This window comes from Artemia sp. Qi Xiang Cuo, chromosome 5 (genome assembly GCF_049724085.1).
Source record: "Artemia sp. Qi Xiang Cuo chromosome 5, ASM4972408v1, whole genome shotgun sequence".
Lineage (NCBI taxonomy): Eukaryota > Metazoa > Arthropoda > Branchiopoda > Anostraca > Artemiidae > Artemia > Artemia sp. Qi Xiang Cuo.
The window spans coordinates 34,792,983-34,809,400 of NC_142798.1; the positions used below are offsets into that span (position 1 = coordinate 34,792,983).

The following is a 16,418-nucleotide window of genomic DNA, read 5'->3' on the forward strand; positions in this document are numbered from 1 at the left end:
CATATTAGGGGGGGTAAAGTTTAAAATTACCTCTCATTTACATTAGAAATAAAATTTACCCCCCTAATATGCAAATATATACCCTGAATCGGTATATATAGGGTGGGGGTAAAATTCATTTCTGACAAATATGACTATTATATTTGGAAAGAGCATGAAAAAAGGCATCGAGTGGTATATATATATATATATATATATATATATATATATATATATATATATATATATATATATATATATATATATATATATATATATATATATATATATATATATATATATATATATATATATATATATATATATATATATATATATATATATATATATATATATATATATATATATATATATATATATATATATATATACATATATATATATATATTTATGATAGTTAATGAAAACAATCATTAAATTGATTAGACAGTCGTAACTGTCTTTCACAACAATATTCATTTTTCTTCTGATCAGTTTCAAAGTATATAGCTTTACGTGTGTTTGCTTTGACATTTAAGTCTTAGTGTTCATAAATGTGTAATAATTTTAATGAAGTCAACTTACGCCGGAATTTGGATCTAAAATCAAATTAATTTCTAAGGTTTATAACTTTTGACAGTATTATATGTTTATAGGGAGGTTTCATGTAGCGTGATAGTTTAAAATGAAGATATCTATAACCAAAGATCCATTATAAGGTTTTGATATAATTAAGCACTATGTAAAGGATAGACCTAAAGCCCTTAAGTTCAGCAAGTTTTATGACCATGAAAGCCAGTTGGAGGAGCGCCATAGGAGCTATCCCTCTTCTCCCTAACAGGTTAAACGGTGTGTTAACAAGGGAAAATTTATGATGTTGCCTAATTACTACTTTTCTGAAATGTTGGATTACCACAGGAAATTTCTTGGTTCTAAGCCCAATAAGCTCTAGAGTGGCAAGGGGATCTTACCTGGCTTAACTTGAGCAGCAGTTTCTGTAGACGGTTATATTTGAGCTCCTCTTTCTCTAAAACAATCGAAGTTAATCGGTTATAAAAAAAAAATAATTAACCCTGAAATCTGTCGTTTTGGCTCAAAAATGCGCCTTTTTTAAGCAGAGACCCTAGTGTCTGAAGAGATCCTAGTGTCCATGATGAATTTGATGACGCAGTATGAGCTAATACAAATCTGAATACAGACACGGTGTTACTATTACAAAATTAGTCTACGTGTATATGATATTGAGCAAAAGGGCATATAAGTCAGGATAAAAAGATAAAAAGAAGGGAACGAGTGAATAAAGAAACTACTTGTAAAAATTGAGAAAAAAAGTGAAAACCTACCCAGTGTGTCACTGATACTACTACAAACAACTCACTGCAGCACTAAGCCACCTGAGGCCAGCAAAGTTGAGAACGCTCCTCCTTCAGCCAAAAAAAAGCTCCACTCTTTCAATCTTCCCAAGTAGGTCCAATTTCTTTTTAATCCTTCAATATGGACTCCCCCCGTCCGATTTGGGGACGATACGTTTATTGTTTGAAACCAAATAAGTGGTCAAAAATTACAATAAATTGCCAAAAAAACTTTGACAATATGACATCATTCATCCGTAAGATGTGTCCTAGCCATCTCAACTTTTCTATCAGTATAGCCCTTGAAAGCGGGAACCACATTTTTCGTTTAATTTGTTGTTTGACCTACGGTCAGTCAAACGGTACCTAGAACACGTACTTGTTTTAACGAGTATCTAGACCATTCCTCTGAAAAACATTTATTAAATCTTCCTGTGCCTTTCGTAGCGCCCACATTTCAGAACCCTACCCTATCACCGTCATTACTGTAGCTTCCAATGTTCTAATATTAGTTTTCAACTTTATCTTTCTATTCTTCCAAACTTTTTTACAACATAATATTTTTGGGGTGGGGGGGGGGGTACGAAAAACTTCAAAAAAGAATCAAAACTTAGTTTATGTTCTTTTTTGTTACGTTCTTATGAGTCGGAAAAATATTTCGGGGGAGAGATTCACCCCCCCCCCCCCCTGGATACGGCCTTGTATCTACATAATCTAAGTCTAGGAGAGTTTTACCTTCCTGTTTGATTCCATGCTCTCCCATAGCATTCGCTGTCTTTAGGGCAAGCCCATAATAATATTCCATATAAACGAGGATAGGATACAACCGTACTGAGCTCCTTATTCAACACCAAACTAGCTACTAGCCTTACTTACTACCTTAACTGCAGCGATAGATAGATAGATAGATAGATAGATATTTATTGCAATAAAAGCCACTTTGGGTCATGGCAAAAAAAGGAAAATCACACAAAATAATAACATGATTATAACACTCATAGCAAAGTATGGTAGCCTACATAACAATAACGACGCAAAATTACAAAATATTACAAAAACATAATAAAGCACACGATACCATTAAACTAACATAAATAGATAGATGTATGTTACATCTATCAAGGGCCATGACTACAAAAATAACAAACAAGAAAATAACTTACCCACAAACAACAATACTTTCCACACTCACCCCACCCCTTTTACAAAAATCTATCTCTATGTGACATACCCAATTTTATATACTTTGCTATCATTCTTATTGTCCCATAATTTTTTTATCCCATTACTGAAACCAACCACTCACTTGTCCCCACATTAACAAAAAATAATATAATATTCCATATAAACGAGGATAGGATACAACCGTACTGAGCTCCTTATTCAACACCAAACTAGCTACAAGCCTTACTTACTACCTTAACTGCAGCGATATTGTTCACATACATAGCTCTAATAATGTTGATATATTCGCAAAAGGACAGGATTTTCACTAAAGCTCTTCTATTGGCTTCTTTTCAGTTATTTATTTATGTGATAATTTGGTCAACGCATCCTCTGCCTTTCCTAAAACCTCAAAGTTCCTTTCTTAAGACTTTATCTACAACATCTTCTATTCTAACAAATATCGTCATGGTAAGTAATTTGCTTTGTACAGGAACCAGGCTACTGCCTCAATAATAACCTCAATCACTCTTATCATTTTTCTTATGAAGTGTTTTAATGAAAGTTTTCTTAAGATTCCCAGGCACCTCCCTTTTTTCGAGAATCATATTCATTATTCAATTATTTATCCCTAACTTTGCAACCATCACATTTTTAAAACTCATTGGCAAGACTATCATCACCTGATACCTTATTATTTTTACATCCTTTTAGCACCGTCTCTACCTCCTCTGCAAAATAAATCTTTATTTACCTTCAAATTGTCAAAAAATTCCCTTCTTTTCTTTATTATATCCTGCAACTTCATCACAGTCTAACATATTCTCAAAATGTTCCTCACACATCTCTTTTTTTTACATTTTCTTATCACTAATTTAGGCCCCGTTTATATTTTTAACTTTAACAGGTCGAGACTGACTCCTTCCCCTCAATTTGTTAATATGTCAAAACAATATTTTACTATTATGCCGTCTGGTCGCATCTTCCATATCCTTGGCAATTTGATCCATGACCTCCATTTCCCACCTCCTTAGTTAATACTTTCATACATTCTCAACATCCCTTACCATATTCTCGTAATATTTATCAGTCAAAAACCTCCTGTCCTCTTTTCTACCCCAGATTTAAAGCGTTTTTGGTAATATTCCTAGTTGCATTTCTAACGCTCCTTCCAAAGACACCTTCTTCCACTTCATGAGGTTTAAGGTTTGGATAAGGATAGGTTTATATTAACAGACTATTCAGGTAGCTAGAAATAAATTTATCTCTATAGTCAGAATTGAATCCTGAATCCAAATTTCACATTCATTTGCATCGGAAATGAACTTTACCCCCACCCTCCTAATTTGCAAATTTATACCCTGAATTGGTATATTCATAGGGGTGGGATAAAGTTCATTTGCGACTTAAAAGCATGTTAAATTTAGATTCAGGATGCAATTCTGACTATTGAGGTAAGTTTATTTCTTAGCTAACTGAATACTCTGTTAATATAAACCTTACCAAAATTTCTTTCATAAGCAATTGGCAAGCTGTTTTCCAGTTGCCAGTAACCAATCTATCTTTAAGTAGATAGTGATCAGAACTTAAATAATCCTTCTTAGCCTTGATCAAAGAAGGTTCAGCCTCATTTTAGAGGCCCAGTAAGAATTTTCTTCGGTGATACTAATGATTTATTTTGTTTATTTTCAATAGCCAGTGATTTGAATTTTGACAAAACAATATTTTACTTTAATTTTCAGTTTTTGGTTTATTTTTGTCTGGTTTCAGTCTTGAAAACACAAACCTAGTTATTTAAGTAGAAATTTAGGGAATATATATACAGATCTTTGAAACCTTATAAAGCAGGATTAAGCAAAGCTGTGTAGCTGAAAACAGTTTTCTTGTGCTCCATTTAAGCACAACATCTATTTTACAAGTTTTTATAACAGAAATATTTTTAAGGGTCATCAAAGGCCAGAAAAGGACCCTCTAAAGGGAAAAGGAGTGGAGGCAGGGACTTCAAAAAATCTTCCCATAACATGATTGAGTCTGTAGACCTATCCCTTATATTTTCATTTTGATAACCTAACCCTTTTCCAAAAAAGCAAAAACTAGCTAAACTACAATTTTACTGAAACACTATTTCGCAAGCTTCCACTTTTGTAGTACTGAGATTTTAAAGTTCATCAAAGGTCAGTACCCTCTGAAAAGAAAGGGAGTGGAGTTAGGTACTTCAAAATATCTTCCCAGGACATACGTTGGTCTGTAGACTAAATCCATTCGTTCATTTCCCTGAGCTAACCACTTTCCAACATAGCTAATAATAGCCTGTTTATATTTTTATCCTAAATTACACACAGTAAGGTATTTCTACTTGTACTTGTATCTCAAGGTATTTGCTGACTACTAGAATCTAAGTCAAGATACAAACATGGTCATTGCATCTGAGAGCATGATGAGGAGATATCTAATGCGAAGGTAAATCCTTGGCTACATACGAATTTTTAAATTCCGTTTTTGAATTGACATTATTAAACAGTTCATGGTAACAAACTGTAAGTAAGGATCAACCCGGCTCAATAGTAAGCAAAACTCTAAAAATGGAAAAGAAGAAAAATAAGAAAAAAAGATTTCATTAGCCACTGTTGTTGTCTCTAAAAATTAACTATTTGCAGATACAAATCCTGCCATGGACATTCGGAAGTTCTTCTCAAAAGTGGGCATTCAATCTTCTGTCCCAGATGTTGCTGCTAAGAGTGAGAAAACTGACTTGGAGCAAAGTGAATTTGAGGAGAGAGACTCGAGCGACTTGAGCGAAGGCGGGAACAACAGAAAGAACTGATTGAACCCAACTGTGAATCTAGTTCTTGTGGCTCAGTGCTCGGAAATATTGAGATGGATGAAAGTGCAGCTGAACCTTCATACACCAATGATAGCGATAAGCCTAGTTCTAAATGCAGAAAGAGCGTAAAAAAGCTTCGAAAATATAGTGATAAATGGTTGTTAAACCCGAAACTGAGAGAGTGGATTCAGCCTAGTTCAAAAGGCTACAAAGTATATTGTAAGTATTGTGATAAAATACTTGCAGGAATTGTATCAAACTTGGAAAAGCATGCTTCTACCAAAATTCACCTGACAAGAATGCAATTACAAAAAAATCAAGTAAAAGTAGTAGACGAGGAAGCTGGTGAATTGAGGCTTATTGGAGAAGCAAAGGAGAAGGCTATAATTGCAAGACAGGCAATTAGACTTGAAATTGCAATGACTGCTTGGATAGTATCAAACAATAAGGAAATTTCAACCATGGATTCTTTGCCTGGTCTTATGAAAAAGTTTATACCAGACTCCTCTATTGTAAAACATATTGCATGTGGAAGAACAAAAACCACTTGCATTCTAAAAAATGTAATTGCTCCATATGCTATGACCGACTTAGTCATAAACTTCGTGCCTGCAATTTTTCATTAATTGTTGATGAAAGTACAGATAAAACAGGCACAAAGTTTCTAGTTATGATAGCTCGTCATTATGACATGAGTACTCCTGAAGTAAAAGAGGACTTTCTTGCTCTCCCAGTCGTTACTGATGCTTCTGCTGCTGGCTTGAAGAAACTCATTTATGAAGTATTCAGAGGTAGAAACATTCCTTTGAAGAATCTTGTGGGATTTGCGTCAGATAATGCAAGTGTTATGCTTGGCAAGAATAATGGACTTGTTGCTCAAATCAAGACAGACATTCCATGGCTCTCAGTTTTTGGTTGCATATGTCACAGCTGTGCATTATGCTCTGCTGCAGCTTGTGAAAAGCTTCCTGCGGAAATTGTAAGGTTCAGCAACGACATCTACACCTATTTCTCCAACAGTGCTAAGCGGCTAAGAGAGTTTAAGGAATTTCAAGAATTTTGCAATGTTGCAGAGCATACTTTGCTTTACCCCTCTACCACTAGATGGCTCGCTTTTGATGCAAGAGCTGATCACTTGTTGGAGCAGTGAGAGGATTTGATTTTGTTTTTCACTATTCCTGCACAGGAGGGAAGAGATCTGCAAGCCACAAAATTGTATGGAGCTTTGGAAGACCCCTCTGTAAAAACTGTATTATTTCTTTTCGGCCTACGTTCTTCCAACATTCAACATGTTTAACTTACAATATCAAAGCACTGAAGTTAAAGTCCACCGACTACTCAAATTTGTTGGGGAAACATTAACAGAAATTGCACGGAACTTTATCAATGATGAAGGGTTCACTCTTGCTAAAGGATCACCGTTTGCTTGGAAAAAGAAATTTACTTTGGAGCTCAGTTCGAAATGTTTGTTTTGGACAGCATTAAAAAAGGGACATTAGATGACCGGCGAATCACTTCCATTAGAAAAAACTGTCTCATATTCTACATAGCTTTATACAGTGAAATTAAAACTCGTATTGGCAGTAAAGATCCACTTTTGAAAATGTTAGACTTGTTGTCTCCCAAAACAGCAATGTCAGGCCAGGTTCCCTCCATCATAGCTTTATTCCGGCATTTCCAACCTTGCTTTGAAGAGAGTATCAACGTAGAATTATTGAACAGGGAATGGAGACGTCTTCTCCTTTTAAAAGATGAGCTTGATGCTGCTAAAAGTTCAGTCCAGAAATTTTAGAATTGTCTTTCATCTATTGATGAAGGAACTGGAGATCCAGCTTTCACAGCCGTGCCAAAGTTTATGCGGGTAATGATGAGCTTGCCACACAGTAGTGCCTCTGCAGAGTGGCAATTTTTAATCCTGAAAAATGGTCGAAACCCCGTTTAGGAATCGACTTCTTCTTGACACGATTTCTGACATTATGCACGTCAAGAGGGAGGAGCCAGATGCTGAACAATAGAATGTCCCCGACAAGCTCATTACCCGTGCAAAGAAATGGAAGAAGTCTGATTCAAGTACTTCATTTGGTAACTATTCAGGTTATGATTAGATTAGATGATTAGATGATATAGCTGTCATATTAGACAGATCTTATGAAACAGATTAGATGATATAGCTGTCTTGTTGTTTTTCCACTAGTTTTTGCCAAATAAATTATTTGAAAGAGTTAGTGTCTGAACCACTATTAGTTGTGTTTATCATAGGGTCATCTATAGCTACAATCTATGCTTGTGGCATTCTCTTCAGTATTTTGGGTGAAAGGAAAATTTTCAAGTACCTGAATTCACTGCAATAATTCAGCTGTCAATTTTGAAAAAAAAAAACTGGATGAAAAACCCTCAATGTTTACGAGTATTGCTGTCCCTTTCTTCTGCTTTTTCAAAAGAAAAAAGCTGAAGGTTTTTCCTCTTTTTTTTCGTTCCTTTTTCACGCTATGAACAAAGACTGCTCAGAAAAAAAGATAAGAAAGTACTCTGTGGGACGAATACCCATTTTATACAGTAAGCAACATTTGTTTTTTTAGCGGGTTTTTAGGAGGGGGGCTGGAAAGTTGACAAGGGTGGAAGTGCTGCGCAAAGCCGAGAATCAGCACCGACTAAGTAAAATCAATATTTCTTTTTTATAGTTGATAGATGAAATTAGATCCGACATTTCATGTTGGAGAATTTAAAGATGCGGGAAACCACGCAGGGGTGATCCTAAGTGGATAGGACAGTATTTTCAATTTGAAAAGCTTGATGATATGAGTGCGAGTGACACAAAGCGTCGCGAGTGGCAAATATTTTGAAAATGACACTTTTTATATAAAATTGACACTATTCTGCCACCCAAAGTGGCACCGAAAAAACTTGCTGAGTGGCAACCCTGGTTTTAGTAGGTTGGGGGTAGGAAATTTTACACGCAGTGGAACAATAGTACACAGTTTACACACATTATGGAACAATAGTAAATAAAAAGGGGCTGTATGACTAAAAACCTAATTTTTAAACACTTCTTAATATACTTAACCACTGTCATCATTACTGCTTCTAATATTCGAATCTTGGTTTTCAGACTTCTCTTTTCAAGATATTTTAAAAAGTAAATAAAAATATCATAGGCTTTGGATAACTAAATGGTATACAAAATAAATTCATAGTTTGTGCTCGCAGTGGCGTCATTAAAAAAGGACTAAAGCTAAATTATCAATTATCAGACTCATTAAATCATATCACCCCCAAAAATAACACCACCCTCTCACCCCCAAAAATCTACAATTACAATTAACCTGTATCTTGTGATCTGATTGACCCAAAATATCTTCCTTTTGGATTAATCTCGGTTCTTAACCGCTGCGACATCCAACGTCAATTGAATAAGTCCCCGGTACCTTTTCATCTGAAACTAGTTTGATTTAGAAACACATAACCTGTGTTTTAAAACATATAAAAGGACTTCTATAGTTTACATTATCAGTTGAATATTTTAGTCGCAGTTGATTGCTCTCCAAAAAATTGCTAATAATGAAATATGTAAGTAGCCTATTCCTGTCATTTTAAATTGTAGATTAGCTTTTGTTAGTAGTATTACAGCCAATCCGAAACTCTTGAAGTTCATTTTCGAATAGTTTTAAGATATCAATTATTTTAAAATAACAGGGTTTATTACCAAATTAAAACCAAATAAATTAATAGAATTGTAACAAACTACTTTATTGAAAGCCAAAATTGGAATAAATATTTAAGATTTAAGCAACAATGATAATTGAACTTATCTTGATGCAAAATAGATCTTGTTAAAAAAAAGTCCTTGACTTATCCGAGGCAAATTATTTTTCTTTTGTATTTTTCTGATTCAATAATCCCCTAATCTGTCTTTATTTTGATTTTAACACTTTACTTTTATTTGAGATCTTTGTTTTTCCGTTCCTACTTGTTTCAGTCGGCTCTTTGAAATGTTTGAATGTTTGGATTTTTGTTTAGATTGAAACATTTTACTAATTCCTGCTTGGAATGGATGAATTTAACAGCACTAAATTTATTTTTTCTGTGTTTTTCATTTTATGCTTCTTTCAATTTAATCTAGAAAGATGAAATCGATCAAGCTGCTAAATAAAGTCATTTGAATGATCTTTCATTTTTTCTTCTTAACTACTGATATTCAGTACACTATTGACACATTTTATTTTAAAACAGCAGTTTTTGATTGGAGTTCTAGTTCTTTAAATAGCTGTTCTATAAACTAAATCCCAAATCAAATCTTGAAACTCAAGAAAATTTTCATTAGCTAAAATTTGTTACCATTTCCTTTGTGGGCTCTATACAAAATTCGAAATATGATAAGACGGGTGGCAAAATTTAGTCAAGAATGAGCTTAATAAATTTCTAAATGCATAATTGATATTCCTATTGAATCCGCATTTGAATTTACAAATGCTTACATAACATTCATGTTGAACTTTGCTCTTGATTTTGCTTGTTGTTCTTTGTGCATTTGCAGCATTAGTAGAAAATACATCTCCATAGGATATATACACATTTTAATATACCTATCTTTATCAATATAAATACTTTTCTACTACTTTTTTCTAGATTCTGCTTGTTGCCCTTTATGTCACCGCAGTATTAGCCAAATCAAACAATCCAAAGGAACCAGCTATTGATTTTCAAGATATGAAAAGAGGGTTAACAGCTAACAGAATTGGTCTTTCCTTTGACGATCATAGTTACAGGCTGAGAAGAGAAGCTTCTGAAGCGGAAGCTCCTGTCGAAGAAGATCTGAAAGGAGCAGAAACTCATCACTATAGTTATTATCCTTATCATTATTATGGTCATTATTACCCTACATATAGCTATGCATATCCATCATATGGTTACGCACCGTACACCTATGGTTACAGACGGTATTGGGGCTAGAGAGAAGGACTTATTTAAGTTACAAATATTTTATTACGTAATTTATTTTGAAATTAAAGGTTTTTTTCACCCAAATAGTATTATTTTACCTGTTTATTCTATTCTTGATTATTAGCTTTAGAGCTTTATCTCCTTTTGCACATCAAATTTATAAAAAAAGAAACTAGTGTTTTCAAATTTTTGTAAAAAGGAACAACAAAAAATAAAGAACAAAAATTATTATATATATCTAGCTTTTCAAACGCTATAAGAAAAATAAATAAAAAACATATTTTTTATTTGGGAGGAAACATCTTCCACCCATTACCACCCTCTCTGGCAAATCCTGTAAAGAAATTCTATGTTGATAAATCTACCTAGATTTTGATAAAAAAAATCTGCTAAATTTATCCTTAGAATTTACATGAATTTGGTCCCACCACAAGCCATAAACAATACTAAACGCCAATCCAAGGCGTTCAGAGGCCATGTTCTAGTGTTGCCTTAGTAAAATTTCCTTTACTTTCAATTTAGTAATTAAACATAATTTCCAAAGAGTTTTTCCAATAGAAATGAAAGAACTTTAGTAAAACCACGAAATAGCAGAATACGTAAAACTTAGAAAAAACAGAAATTTTGAAGAAAGATCTATCAAACCCAAACGAACAGAAATTAAAATGAATAATCACATTAAATATAAACATATCTGAAATTGTTACGGATGAGCAGATGAGTTATAACAAAAATTAAATTAAAATGAAAAATGTGATTCCAACTTAAATTTAATAAGGAATAGCATGAATAAAAAGAGGACAGTCATCCCTTCTGCTGAAACCGTACTAGAGAGTTATTTTTATTTATTGTTTCCTTTTCGGTACTTTTTCTAGAAAAGCAGTCGACACTACTATCTTCCGTTCCATGTTTTTGTAAATATGGGGTAAAATTGGAGGAAGAAAACCCTAAAGGGTGTTATCTAAAAATTTCAATTAGACGATTTTTAGCTATTAGTAATAATAACTAGGGTATTAATTTCCTATTCGATCAGTTGTTCCATTCGCAGTTGAATGGTTTAATAGTGAAGAATTACGCCTACCGTAAAATTTCTAGATTGGAAGTCACAAATGACTTTCGTTTATGGGTGAGGGGAGGGAAGTAGTAACAAGGTCTGATAGGTTGATTTGGGACTTTAAAAAGTTCAAATATTCTGAGCGTTAGAGTTGTCAAGCCCAAGGCTCCACTCTTCCTGCGCTCGTTCCTAAACAAGTCCATGCCTATTTATATCTAAAAAGAAGAGATATTAGTCTGTTTTATGCCATCTTCTGAACGAAATACTATTTCAACCAAATTCTAATTCATTTAAATTCAAGATTTGGCATTGCACTAGAAGTTGGGCTATGGAGAAGGAAACATGTGAGAAAGAATTCTTACTTCACAATAAGCGGAAAAATTGCTGTATTAAATTTTGAATCCATTCCCACTACATTTTACCCTTAACCCTCCTAATGGGTAAATATATAACCAAAATTACAGGGTATATTTCCCATGTGTTTTTCCGTTTCTTGATTTACTCAGCGTTGATTCAATTTACGGCTAACCAACTTGAAACAACAATGATGCATGAAGTACGCGTATGAAGGTGAAAATCTGAGGAAAATAGAGGGAGGGGGAACTTGAACTAAATCAAAACAAACTATGTGCATTTCGTTGTCAAAATAGTACAGGCAAACTAGAGTTTAACCCCAAACAAATTCTAACAGAAATGATTTTTACACCATGTTGTAGAGAAAAAAAAGCCGAACAACATATCCAAAGCTCCGGTAATTGTTCGTTTTTCTTGAAGTGAATTTTTATTCCTATGTAAAAAGATGAAATGATTGTGAAAATAGAGTCAAATTTGGTGTGCGGTATATACAAAACGTTTCATAATCACCAATATGAGATTTTTACGCTTCTCGTCGTCGTAACCCCCCCTTTTTTTTACCAGACCATCTTTCGCTGGCTAAATTGTCGGTTTTGAGATCTAATTAATTAGTTAGCCTGAATCCGATCGTTGCTGTATCCATCACCTGATAGGTCGGCCTAAAAAAAAGTGATTGTAATGTGATTATTAAAACGTAGAAATAGTAGAAAAGAGAAATCATCTATGAAACTAGTTTTCAAAGGCCGGCATTTAAATTCCCTCTTAAAATAAAGTATTATCAACACACTGACTAGTCTTCAGAACTGATAAAATTATCAAATCAACTTCAAGAACATTTGAAAAAAAAAAAAATCATACTCCGACTATTATTCACAACTTAATTTATTGATTCAGATATCTAAGCTTCGACGTTTTCCTCATCTTTTTATCTTTTGATTCTTTGAGAGTTAGAACATGCTGTCCCTTTGCAAGTTTTACACGCCGCAGTGCAAGCTAAGCCGTTTTTAAAGCAGCCACTTCTCGTTGAGCTGAATTCCAGTTGACGGGAGCAATTCACGATTTTCAGAAGCAGACGAGGAGTTGGTGGGACGTTAGTAGTCAATGGATACAATAAGTCATCTTTATTTTTCCAATCCCATTCCTCGGCTTTAGGTTCAGAATCAGGATCTCCACTCCATACCTGAATTTGGTAGAAATCCCTGTAACTGTGGAATTTAGCCGCATCAGAAGTTGGTGTTAACTCTTCTAAGAGGACAAACGTGCTAGCAGTAGTCACCTTCTTTTTAAAACTTCCTTTCAGAGTTTATACAGATTTCCCCCTTTTGATGAGCCATATATCATGAGCAGAGCGTCTTCTCCAGCAATCCTTACTTCCTCCTTCAAAGCTGACTTCAGAATGAAAACTGCAGCTGATGTACAAAAATTGGCACCTACCATTAACTCCTTCAGAGCAAGGCCTTTTCCCAGATTGTGGATACGTGAATTAGAGTCACAGCCTAAGATAGCGTGAGCAAAAAGACAACTCCAAAAGTGATAAAATTGTCAAAAAGTGATATCGGGTAGGAACAAAGTTCGTGCTTAAAGTACTCAGATTCTGTGAGATTGATCCTCTTTTCTAGCGTGTTGAACCCCTGAAAAAGGAAAGTGACGTCCAGTCTTTTGCAATCTCAATCTGGATTCTGCTTATTAGTAATTTTAACTGTTTTCGTCGAAACACAAAATTAGCGACCAGCTTTCCAAACATGGATTCAATAATTTTTAGGAATAAATCTATAGCAGAATCAATGTTGGCAGATTCATAGGTTGTCAGATCATTGGTGATGTTTCTTAGTTGAAGATCCCCATTGAATGGTGAGCCTTTTTCTAAGGAATCGATAGATATCTGGGTGTCTTTGCAGTATCTTCGCTGCATCGGCTAGGACGTTTCCTTATGTTGTTCACTAGTTCCATAGAAAACCTGCGACATACCCTCAATCAGAAGATTTAGTGCAGAGCAGACTGGTCGAAACAGAAACCATAAGCACCTTTGAACCTCTGTCATACCACTTTCATCAGTAAAGCCACCAGCCGTTTTGAGACAACGAGTGAGCTCCTGCTCAATGACAAGATCCATGGAGAGCCCAGTTCAGAATCTACCAGGACGTCTGATCACATGCATCCCATTCTGGAAGGCTTGATAAACGGCAGAATGGGTTTCTTGGAGCTTGGCCATTCACTGGAGGCAAGGCTAGCAGGATTTTTTGTAATTTTTTTGCCCATATGCCGTCAGAAAAGGTAGCACGTCAGAGGTGGATTTTAAGTGGAGATCCCATTACCGGCTCTAAAGAAATTTTGCAGTACGGATATCATATCGGAATATAAGAACCACAGTTTCGAGGCTCTGTACAGGAGCAGTTCCAGTCTCTTTCTATAGTTGAATCCCGCTATTTTTTCCAGGGAAGGGTTTCCTTCTATATCCGCAACGGCCGCTTCTTTTTTCATAAGTTTTGCGTACAGGTTTCTGATTTCCAATATTTCTTCAGTGCTAAAAGTAACATATCAAATGAAAATAAAAAAGTGCATATTGATGGCTATGAAACTGGTTTTCTAGTAGACACTACATAAGGTTAATTTGATATTTTGGTTCAGCTGATCATTATACGTTAGAATAGTTGCCTTCTGATAGTATGATGAAAAAGAGGTTACAACGATGAGAAGGGTAAATCACATTTAAGATCGCTGAAATCGCTTTAAGATTTGTTTATTCATTTATATTATTACTTGTTGCATGTTTTCTTCAATGATTGTTCATTTAGTTTCTGTTCGTTTTTGGTTTTATTTATTTATTACTAGTAATTTCTGATCGTTTTGTTGTATCATTTTAAATGGTCTGTTTGTAACCTTAAGTTTATTTTAAAATGGTCGTTAATTTTCTTTTAAAGAATTATTTTTCTGAAAGTTTTTTTTAATTAATTTTTGTTCTTATTTGATTGCAAAAAATTTCAAATTTTCTTGGCATTGGGGGGAGGGGGTGTCTGACAGGCTGATTATTATTGAATTTAAAAAAAGGATCTGGAACTTTCAATTTAAATAGAATGAGGCTTTTATCAAAGTAGTTACGATTACCTATTTGATAAAAACATTATATATGAACAATAGACAGCTTGCATACCTTGTGGACAGCGATTGACAACAATGAATGTATTGAAAAAATAGCTTCCAATAAGGGAGTTTAGACCATTTCACTTGCTGACACAAAGGGATCACGGCTGTTTGGAATTGACCTTACTAGGAATTTGTGTGCCAAAGCAATTTTGCATCTATCACAGAGTATGTATTTTAACCTTATAATTGAATAATTATAATAGATTTCCTAACCCTCCTTAATAAGTTATGCGCCAGGGCATAACTTACAACGCCTACCCCTTGGCCCTGGTGGGCTGTGTTTTTGTTATCAGAACTTTGGACTATTTTAACAAAATGTCTATCTCAAAATTTTTATCTGATGCATTGAGGGCGTGTAGGAGGTAGAGGGGCTAGTTGCCCTTCAATCTCTTTTGACTCTTAAAAAGTGAACAAGAACTTTCAATTTCCAAGCAAACGAGCCCTCTCTAAAGTTTATACGAGCATCCTTCCATAAGAAATAATATGAAGGATTCGGAGGATCCTTAAATTACAACCCTTGCCCTGAGGGCCTTGGGGGAGTTGTAATCCTCAAAGACCCAATTTCCAGAACTTAAAACTAAGTTTAATAAAATGGCTGTCTTAGAATTTTGATTGGATGTGTTTGGGGAAAATGTGGGCGTGAGAGGGGGGTTAGTCGCCCTCAAATCACTTTCGACTATTAAAAAGGGCACTAGCCCTCAGAGTTTCCAATCGAATGAGCCTTTTTTGAAGTTTCTACGACAACGCCTTCTATGAAAACCTTATATGCCCCCAGGGCATAATTTAAAACTGAACAAAATGGATATCTCAAAACTTTGATTAGATATGTTGGGGGGAATGATGGGCGTGGGGGGGGGGCTAGTTGCCCTCCAATCACTTTTGACTATTGAAAAGGGCACTAGCCCTTGAATTTCCAATCAAATGAGTATTATTGGAAGTTGTTACGACCACGTAGTCAATAAAAACCTTCTATGCCCCCAGTGTGTAAATTTCAACTTGTGCTCCATGGGGGGGGAGACGGTGTCCTCCTCAAAAATATATTTTCCATCTGTGAATCAATTAAAAAAAACATATTGGTTGTCTCAAAATTACGATTGGATGTGTTTGGGGGAATGATGGGCGTGGGGGGGGGGGCTAGTTGCCCTCCAAATGCCTGAAAATTTTTATTGGATGTGTTTGGGGCAATGATGGGCGTGGGGGGAAGGGGGTTAGTTACACTCCAATCACTTTGGACTATTAAAAAGGGCACTAGCCCTTTAATTTCCAATCGAATGAGCATGTTTTGAAGTTTCTACGACAACACCTTCTATAAAAACCTTATATGCCCCCAGGGCATAACTTAAAAGCCTTGCCCTGAGGGTTGTGGGGAAATTTCCTCCTCAACTAACTTAAAATAACTTAAAACCCTTGCCCTGATGGTTGTGGGGGAGTGTCCTCCTCAAAAATATGTTTTCTATCTGGAAATCAACTACGCTGAATAAAATGGCTATCTCAAGATTTCGAATGGATGTTTTTGGGGACATGATGGGCGTGGGGGGGGGGGGTTTAGTTGCACTCCAATCATTTTCGACTATTAAAAAGGGCACTAACCCTTTAATTTCCAATC

At 35.0% G+C, this 16,418-nt stretch overlaps 2 protein-coding genes across 2 annotated transcripts; both read left to right on the plus strand.

Moving 5' to 3' along the window:
* The first annotated feature begins 6,010 nt into the window (after positions 1-6,010).
* On the plus strand, positions 6,011-6,469 carry LOC148952072 (protein ZBED8-like). The gene has a single exon (XM_089089128.1). It carries the CDS (start codon positions 6,011-6,013, stop codon positions 6,467-6,469), a length of 459 nt encoding a protein of 152 aa, XP_088945254.1.
* A 2,335-nt stretch (positions 6,470-8,804) lies between these two features.
* LOC148952073 (uncharacterized) lies at positions 8,805-10,344 on the plus strand. The gene is made up of 2 exons (XM_089088825.1): positions 8,805-8,886; positions 9,946-10,344. The coding sequence occupies exons 1-2, from the start codon at positions 8,878-8,880 to the stop codon at positions 10,267-10,269; spliced, it is 333 nt and encodes a 110-aa protein (XP_088944951.1). The 5' UTR covers positions 8,805-8,877; the 3' UTR covers positions 10,270-10,344.
* The last annotated feature ends 6,074 nt before the right edge of the window (positions 10,345-16,418 follow it).

Excerpts from the sequence above, each read along its gene's own strand:
- LOC148952072 (XM_089089128.1), top strand. The coding sequence starts at position 6,011 with ATGAGTACTCCTGAAGTAAAAGAGGACTTTCTTGCTCTCCCAGTCGTT.